At 40.1% G+C, this 9,965-nt stretch overlaps 1 protein-coding gene across 1 annotated transcript in view; it reads right to left on the bottom strand.

The window, feature by feature from the left end:
* ALCAM (activated leukocyte cell adhesion molecule) overlaps positions 1-9,965 on the bottom strand; it is a 119,392-nt gene that overhangs the window by 30,146 nt on the left and 79,281 nt on the right. Inside the window, exons 2-3 of the mRNA XM_042810113.1 lie at positions 5,398-5,498; positions 2,687-2,906 (exon numbers count right to left, since the gene is read on the bottom strand). Of these exons, the coding sequence (XP_042666047.1) occupies positions 2,687-2,906; positions 5,398-5,498 (321 nt within the window). The remainder of the gene's footprint in view (positions 1-2,686; positions 2,907-5,397; positions 5,499-9,965) is intronic.

The raw sequence follows: 9,965 nt of genomic DNA, 5'->3' as shown, positions 1-9,965 counted from the left end.
GCACACCGAGGTAATTCACTGCACAAGACTAATATTGGCACATTGCAGGATGAAATCTGAAGCTTAGCAGCAGCAGGACACACTTTGATGGGTCTGCAACTTCACTCTAGCACTCATCTCTTGGCTGAAGAGCTTGCCAGGACACTCTATAGTCCTGCACAGGCATTGCAACTGCCAGAAAAGTGTTCATGGCCCACACCAGCTGGGTTATGGCGTGGTAGGGCAACAAGTAGTGGCTGCTGTACTGCTCTGCTCTGGAAACCTTGGTCACTTAATTCCAGAACAAGATGCTGACAGAATCCATCTGGAAAGCTGAGGAGCTTGTTTGAGTAGTCCAGTGAGTGTGACTAGCAGGTGGGAGCTGTTCAATGAGCCATTCTGGCTCGTTAGTCCTGAGCTAATCAGGTAGCAACAGCTGAGGATGTGACAAGCTCCAGTGAAACCTGGCTTCAATAAAGCCTTCTGGGATACAGCTGAGGTTTGGTTTACGAGGGTTTGCACTATGGCAGCTTAGCTCTGCATTTGCGGTTCAAGGAGCTTTGAAACTCCACTGAAGAAACAAAGCACTTCAGTTCCACTTAGAAATGCCACTGAATAAATGAAGCTTGCAGGCTACCGTTAACTCTTTCATAATTAAAACAAACAAGTACACAAGCAAGCAAAAGCAACAAATGAAATCCCCCAAAACAGACACAAGGAAGTTAAATGGACAAATATATTAAATAAATATATTTAATAAAGTTGTGAACTCAAAATGAAACACTAAAAAGGTAATTTTTTCTTGTTGTGCCAAGTCTGCCACATTATATATGTGGTATCCTCTACTCTTGTTTTCCTCAATAAACAGTAGCATTCTCTATTAGTATTAATGCAGAATATAAAATACACAAGCTGTGCTCCATGGCTGAGTTAGCATTGTCTGAATATTTAGTACAGTACACAGTAATTCAAGCAGTAAGTATTTAGTTCACCATACACCACTGTCTCATCTACATATTTACTGCTGTGCAATAAGTAAACACGATCATTCTTTATCATTTCCTTTGGAGCACTGTGCTTACTACGTGTGCACTGAGCATACATGCCCCTGTTGTCATTAATTCACTTGTTCTCGAGGTCAAATTCAACGTGAAACAAGGGAAATGGTATTACTGTTGACTACCAGTCTACATTCACACTCCTTATGCCACTGATAAACTTCTGTCAAGATAACATTGAAGTTTTCTTTTCTCCCAGAGAAAATCCTAGGAATTCCCTTCCAAAACATATTCTTGTGCGACCTGGTTTAGGGAACCTGCTTTAGCAGGGGGGTTGGTCTTGATGATCTCTAGAGGTCCCTTCCAACCCCTGCAATTCTGTGATTCTGTGAGATTCTGTTTGAAACTGCCAGCCTCTGAAAGCAACATATTCTGATGACAGAGACTTACTTTGCCTCTATAAACCTGTATCTGAAGAGCAGCAAAGGCCAAAACAAGCCCTAGAAAAATATTATAAAGACAACAACATCCACTGCAATTTTAGGACAGCACATATGAACTCTGCCTTAGCCTCAGCAGATCTGAGTCCCTAAAAGAGAGCAATGTATGTCCCTCCGTAAGGTGGTTCAAATTTTGAGGAATTATGTTTCTGAATCACCACTGGGAAGAGCTCAGGTTTGCCTGCAAATTCAGAGCAGGACTGCTCTGGTTCACAGTGCCGATCTGTGTCAGAGCACACAGTCTTTTGGCTCGTTTTGAGTGCAGCTAAACCAAAACTAGTGCTTCAGAGTTCACTTAATGCCTCCCACCAACTGACATTCAGGGCACGCAAGGTTTAGTTCAAAGTAAAGTTCCTCATAAGGTGCTGTTGCTGGCTGGTTGCTAACCTGCTAATCTAGACAAATCCAGGACACTGGAGAGCGCAAGGAGACCAGTTCTTTCAAGTCCAAAAATGACCCAACAGTGCTCACAAAGGTGTAAATGCCACATGGCTCTTTCAACAGACCAGATGTTTTGAGACCTTTCAATTTGACTTCAGTAATCAAAAACAGAAGGATCTTCAGAAGCTGCTAAGAAAGAAGCCTCAGGAAGACAGGCTTCTGACAGACTCAGAGCTTCCCTTTCAACAAACAAATACAAAAGCAAAACCTCAAACACATTCAGCACTCTGAAAATCTCCGCTGTGATCCCTAGTTTACCAAATGCTAATAAACCTTGCAGAACTGCACCAGGGGATAGCACCTGGCTTTTCAGCTCCGCTCTCCCAGATTCACAGGTCATGCCATTGCATACTGCCTGCTCAGAGATGCTTTAAATATCTCAGCTAATCTAATCCTTCAGAGCACACACAGTTAACATTTCTCTCCTGCAGAAAAATTCACTCAGAGAACAAATGAAAAATAATCAATGCTAATTTTACATTTTTCATTTCCAAGGCCAAATGACATCACATAAGTGAGTCATTATCAAAGTCTAAAATTCTCTTTGAGCCAGCACTTATCATGAATAAACTGTAAGTGCAGGCAGTCCTGTTATGTAAATGCTACCAGTAGATTACATTTTTGAAAGCTGCAGAAATTTGCTAGTCTTAGTAATTTACTCAGCCAGCTTACTTTCTTGGCTTTAATCTTCCCCTTAAACAAAAGTTTCCTTAATTCAAGATTCAGATACTGAGGAATATTAACAGCAGTAACAACGAGATTACTTACTGAAGACTTTGACTATCGTTGGCTCCTCGGAAACATCATCTTCTGTTACTAGCATACATACAAATCTCTTTTCATCGCTGATTCTTGCATTCTTGATGGATAATGTATAGTTTTCTGAGAGACTCAACCTGTCTTTGTAGTCTGGTACATCATCATACTGTACATTCTTTTTTGTTGATGATCTGAAGGCAATAAATACCGGAGATTCGTTTGGCTTTTCCTATAAAAATAATTAAAAAAAAAGGATAGACATCTCTATTTTGCATAAACAATCAGGTTCACTTCAAAGTCCCAAAATATTTGGAATCGGTACAAAGCTGTAATTTAAAAAAAATAATGTTAAAAGTACAGGAGATTACTTTTTTTGCTGATTAATTTCTGCTGTATGAGCAAGAAATTCAGTGTCATATGACAGCTAGAATAAACCATCTCTTGCACACACTGAGAGAATCATCAGTGGAAGCAATTTCAACCCTTTGGCTCAACTGCAGCACAACACAGGGCTTTCTATGATCAAGGCTGGTGGTTTTGGCACCACCTGATTCTCAGTATATGGAAAATCCATTTGAAATAGAAGCATTAATAAGCTAGGCTCAATAGATTCAGTTTCCTTTTTCATGATTGTTCTACATATTCATATTGTTTGCCTGGAATAGTCAGACTTCATTCCAAATGCAGGATTTAATCAGGCATAACTGCCTATTTTATTCTAAATTAGGTTTTAGCTTTTTTGGTTTTGTTTTTGTTTTTAAAGGCCCAATAACTTGTAGAATAAAAATATACATACAAGCAAATATTGTTATTTATGTATTTTAGTATAATCCAAAAAACTTCATTTGCTAGACATCCTCCTTATATCAATCAGTATTCAGTTGCCATCCTTAAAACAAATACAAAATTGAGAGCCTTGCACAAACCTACCGTATAAAAATTTTATTTTGAAGATAAAGACAAAAGTACAAGCTGAGCTGAGCAGGATTCAATTACCCCCCTGCACAGAGAAGGTACAGACATTGTCCCCCTTTAAGTAGGGTGAGGTAAAAGGTTGAATCCCTCTCTACCTTCAATATTGTGCTGAGAGCTGGAAAAGGTTTTAGTTCTCTTTAATCCCTTGCACCTTGCGGCACTGATAGTAAGAGTGCTCCCAGAACAATATCTCAGCTTGACTGCGGAGCCCACAAAAGCATGACGATGCTGTGACAGGAGATGAGTGGTGTCAGAGCCAGGGCAACAAGCAGGAGACAACAGCTAATGTGAATCTTAAATTCCCTTATAGTCTTTTTCTCTTTTCCACTTTCAAATCCTGGATTATTCCAGTGTCTGTTGCAGAGGAAAGAAGGCATTGCCTCAACTCATTACAAGAGAAGTTGGCTGTCAAGTGCAAATGAGCTCTAAACTATTCAAGCCTGAATGGGGTTCCCCCTTCTTTCAATTAAATCATCACTGCCAAAAAAAAAAAAGCCAAAAAACCACCACATCCACAAACCAACCAGCTCTCCTCACCCTAAAAGCCAGTGTTGCTACACTGGGAGCTGCCCTGGGAGAGAAAAGTATCAACTTCCCTTGTTTGTACATGGATTATATCAATGATTTCATACAGTTGCAATTGGTTTTTTTGAATATTAGGTTTATGTCCCTTTCCATCATCAGCAGACAGTACTGTATGAAATTGTCCACACACTTGGGACAAGTGGTAGCATTTCCTTTTGATGACTGCTGCTCATTACTTGGTGGAGATGAGCAAACCAAAAGCATGGGAAATAGATGAATTTTTCTTTCATCTGTCTTCTCACCATGATTTGCATCAATCTTCATAGACATGGACTCCTCTCTTCCCAAATGACACCAGAAAACAAAAACAAAACAAAAAAAACCCCAACACATTGCAAAATGCAGACTTTGCATCTTCTAAATGGATATCTGACATAATTTTACTAGCCCTTTCAGGGAAACATTCTCCACAGACTTGTGATTTTACATCCCAAGACTTGCTTGCAGAGCAGGAACTCAAGTGTACAAGTTCAGTAAATGCTGCAAACCTGTAGCCATGAGGGAAAGAGGCAGGGGGATGACACACTAATTGCAGATTGTTCTGCTTTAGAATATGCTAATGGATACCATCTACAAAGAGAGGACTACATAATTTTAAATCCAGTGTCAGAGTAGAAATCACCTGTTACTGCTGGTAACACCAGAGCAAGAGAGGAGATCTAGATCAACTTAAAGAAGCAGAGAAAACCAGCAGGAGATCACTGCAACTCTGCTAAGGTCATCTCTACACTATTCACTGCGCATAAAATACACTCAGCCATGAAACAGCACTGTGCAGGCAACTGTCACATCAACTGAGCATGGGGACAGCATTTTCCCAGGGATGAAGCATGCCCTGCCTCAGGCAGCCTGCTTCAAAAGCATTCAAATGTACAGCGGTGGCTCTGTCGAGCAAGTGAGATGTCACTGGGTAACATGCCAGGTTTCTAACGCAGGTTGGCAGACAACTCCCCAACAATTATTTCTCTTGAACAATGAGATTAATTTCTCAAAGCTCTCATCTATACTTGGCAGGGATCTAGCAGTCTTAGAAACGCAGAAACAAGTGACTTTGTATACGAGGCAGAAATTCCATGGATTGAAATCTTGTAGACTCGCACGCAACAAATACACATTTTCTTATACCAGTTCTATTGAATAAAAATATAAGCTATACTTACATATTTCCATTTTCCAAACATCAGACCATCTGGTACTTCTAGACGACAAGGCATAGTAATAGTGTCTCCATATACTGCATTTACTGTATACAATCCCAGAGCTAGAAGAGAAACAGAGAAAAAAAAGAAAATAATGAATGTGTTCTCTTGACTTTCAATATGTAAAAGTTTGGTTCACAGCTACTACAAAAGAAGAGCCACGTCCTTTGTAAATGGTTATTTTCCAGCATACAGGATTTATCTCCAAACCTCTCAGAAAACAGGATTCCCACCACTAACTTCACTTAAACATTTCACCCTTTCTCAACTCTTTCCTGCTGCAGTCAGTGGGAGTGGATTTTCCTACAGCGTTTCACTCGTTCAGGTGGATGAACACATCCACTACCATCAGCATTCATGGCTATTGTTCCAAACTCGATACCTGAAAAGGGAAATCCCCATGTATTTATTTTCTTTATTTCAAAAATTGGTCACTTGTGACCATAGAGGTTATGTTGCAATGCCCTGCTGTGGTGAAGACAGTTGATAGGCATTATTCTGACTGCTGTGCTACACTGAAAAGTTAGAAAAGAAAGAGAGTGCTATTTAAGTGCTACATTTCCTGAAACACGGGAAACAAACTAGTCTGTTCATGGAGGCTTTGGAAAACTGAAGTGAAATGCTTCCATGAATTATTTAAAAATAGCTTTTTAGAAACCTCAGCACAGTGTTATTGTGCTAATGCATACGATTCACAGGGTAGAACTGACCCACTTGTTTTTATTTTCATTGTCCATAATACGCAGACTGAAAAAAATCAACAGTCCCTAAAGTGAAGAACTGTAAGAATGCGAGGAAATTTAAAGCATCATTGTTACAACTCAGTGCATTTACTATGATAATGCATCAGTGCTTAGCTTCCATGTTTAGCAGTCACCTTGGCTCTTGGAGAAGCCAAGCTCTCCTTACACCATTACCCTACCAACATGCCACTGGGAAGTTTTGATTTGTCCTCCAGTGCTCACTGACCACCAGATGAACCTTACTGAAGAGAGCGGTGAGATGTTGGGTGATGCAACACAGGCTGAAGAAACACCCAGTCCTTCTTTACAGACATTTATTGTTTTGAAGATTCAGCCCTTTTGCTGGAGAACATGCACAGAGAACCTGTTCCCTGACCTGAGCAGAGACTGATCTGTTCACAAGTCCTGAAACAGCCACAGGGATGACCTGGCAATTCTTTGGCCTTCTGCACATATACCACAGGAGGACTTTGTTATAGTATTGTCTTTTTCATACTTTTTCAAAGATCCAAACACTGAATTCCTTGCCAACATCTTAGGTTCCAGAACATTTTTCCTCATGCGAGGACTTCAGAGCTCATGGCTAGCACCAGTCAGCCCTCACCATCTGTAGCACTATGACAGTGTGGCTGTTCTGCATTCTCTGTGGCCATGCATAAGGAAATACTTGAGACCTAGATGAGACCTCATGGTAAAGCAGAGAAACAGTGAAAAAAGCTTGGGGGCTTAATAGACTAGAGGAATTCTAGTCTATTGGGTAATGGGCAACGATGCTGGCACATATCATAACATTTACTTCCTTCATAGCATGCCATATCAATGAAATGACTGCTAATCTTATTCTGTTAGTAATTGGTCACAAACATATTTTGGGTACATTATTCACATTATCAAGACTGTGTGCTCGATTTGCTGCTGAGTTTGCCAAGACCAGCTGTTTGCTACGTTTAAATAGAAGTTGGTCCACTAGATGGTGCTGAATAAGTGCACACTTTACAAACGAAGCAAAGATTTGTGATGGAAGCAGCTAACTAACGAATAGGACTGATGTTTTATGAAATCAAATTGCAAATAGAAGTAAAATTCAAATTGGGAACAAATTTTCTCCCTTTGACTCTCCTCTGCTCTGATCCTCATTCTGATCTTCAGGAGGGGGGACCACACAACTTCAGCTTTGCAAGCTGAATCCTAATGCTCATTTCTGCCAGAACTAGAAAACAGTCCTTTTTCATCCCTCACTCCCATGAGTGCAAGTTTATAAGAGAATTGCAAATACTTTTTCCATTGGTAACCAGGTTAGCACTCATTCAAATTCCAGTCAACACACCAGCAATTTGAAATTCTGTAATGGTATTTTGTATCACATGGAAAACTAGAAACTGTTCCTTTTGCTAGCAGATACTCTCTGTCATTAGGGGAAAACAGAAAAACCCTGTGGAATCTGTAAGACTGTTCTTCACCGTTCTCTCCTCGTCAATCGTTTAACCCCTGCAAGTTGCTAAGGTAACAAACATATGCCACGAAATACTTGACAAGCAGCCCCAGGAAGGTGAGTGAAACTGTTTCTGGAAAGGATTTACGTTTATAGCATTCAAAGCAGGTAATCAATGAATGCCCTGCTAAATGGAAAGCCTGGCCTCTGGTTTTAGAAGAATTCTTTCATCTGAAATGTATTCCGTCGAATGGACAAAACCCACACGAAATCACGTCTTGCCATAAATTGTCAAAATTAAAACCATACCGTTTTCTAGGAATTTGTTAACAGATAGAATCTGAAAAAGATGAAGGGAAATAGACTTCAGAATAATACAGAAAACTGAATAGAAAATCTTGTAGTAAAATGTCCTCCTCCCTTTTCTGTAAGGAAAAATCTAGGGCAGGTGAGGAGCGCAAACTAATTGAATAACTGCAAACTTTCAGAGCAGGAACTGCAGTAATAACTGCAAAACTACTTTGCAAAGCTATACATTAGAAAACAAACTAGCAAAAACAACAAATTGGGAAATTCTCCTTTGTAGCTATTTGATACATTTGCAAAAGAGTGGGATAAATAGGAAAATAGAAGAAACCGACTGCTTAACGACATGATAATTCTTATACCTCCCCCGCCCCCCATATCGTTTCCAGCTCGTTTGAAGGCAAAGAAAAAGGGATCTACAAATACAAATTGCCACATGACCTAACATCACACAGGGTCAGTGTCACAGCCCTTGTATCTCATTAACTGCAGTAGGGGGCAAAGGCAACTGTAGGGGATAATACAACAAGAGATCACCAGCTACCACTCCCTGCATTTCTGATACAGCTTTCCACAGATAATTAAGACCTCAGCCAGCTCCCCTGCATGAGTTTCAGATTTTATCTTCTAAAACTGAGCCAGTGTTTTTGATAACAACGCTAATTCAGAGGCAGGATCTCTTCACACATATGCTAGATGAAGCTCTACTGAACTACCTGTAAGTGGTCATGGCTACATTCCAAGTGAATCCAATTGAATTCACATCCAGGTCCGTGCAGGCTCAGGTGATTCTTAACTCATTTCCCCCTATTTGACCCAGCAATGAAGAAATTCCCCTTTGAGCAGGATTAAACCTTCCCACATGAGTTCAGACAAGGGAAGAAAGCAGCAGCATCAGGAGGCATTTCAAGTCAGCAAAGATCCCAGCAGGACAGTGCTAAATTGAGATTACATTTGCTGCTGGTGGTATTAATTACAGTGCTTTTTACAGCCCCACAGCAGTACTAACTGGCATTCCCTTTTGTCCTCCTGTCTGTATGGCCTGGCCAAGGGAGGAACTGAGCAGTTACTACCCACAGACTTGGGTGACAAACCCAAAAATCTGAGTGGTTGATCAGGGGCTTAGAGGGCTGTTACTATTTTACTTTGGATATTCATCAAACCGCATGATATAAGTCATAATTTAGAGTAATCATCAGTCTCTAGAACAAGAGAGGTCATATAAGAGGAATAGATAGAAGATGAGTATTAAAAAAAAAGAAAAAATTCAGGAAACTGATGTTTATTCCAACAAAAGCTGCAGGAAGTTGGTGGAAAATATCAATATTTTCCATTTTTTTCTTCCACCTGAGAATGCTTTTCTTGCAAGAAACCCACTTCTAAGTGCATAGAAACAACATTTTTAGACAAAAGGCTGTTTATAGACCCTTTTAGACACAAGATTCACTAGAGATTATGAATCTGTACTCCAAAACTATGACTAGCAGAGCTACTGCTAAAACACATCTTCACCTGCACAATCATCTGCCTTAAAGCGCAGCTAACTTCTACTCAGTAAAGCAACAGAAACCTGGGCAAACTGAGCCTCCCTCAACAATTGAGTCCAGCAGTTTAAATGATGCTTTATATGTACATAGACATCGTATATTTTCCTTCTATACCTGATTATTTACTACTGATGCCTCTGCAAGGTTCAGCAGTGGTGCTTTCTGTTCCTCAGCAGCAAGCTTTCATTATCTGAGAATAGCAGGACACGCTGGCCATGACTGCTCTTTGCAGCTCTCAGCAGAAGCTCTGCATGCTGGTGGGCAGAGGAGGTCAATTCACAGCTTCCAGAATGGATGTGTCCAAAGTAAGTAGCTATTATGTTTATTTAGTGCCTACTTCAGAAAGCGACAGTTAAATTTGGCACTCCAAATCTTTACTTGAGATTTTGCATTCCAACTAGGCCAGGTTACATTGTGGGAGGCTAAAAAGATTTGCCTAATGAAATTAAGATTGTATTAAGTTGCTTATTATCAGCTCTGAAGTAGTCACAGGATATTTTT

The sequence above is a fragment of the Centrocercus urophasianus genome, unplaced genomic scaffold (assembly GCF_019232065.1).
Source record: "Centrocercus urophasianus isolate 14NV4802_14NV808 unplaced genomic scaffold, USGS_Curo_1.0 seq_12, whole genome shotgun sequence".
Lineage (NCBI taxonomy): Eukaryota > Metazoa > Chordata > Aves > Galliformes > Phasianidae > Centrocercus > Centrocercus urophasianus.
This window is presented reverse-complemented; position numbering and strand designations above follow the sequence as displayed.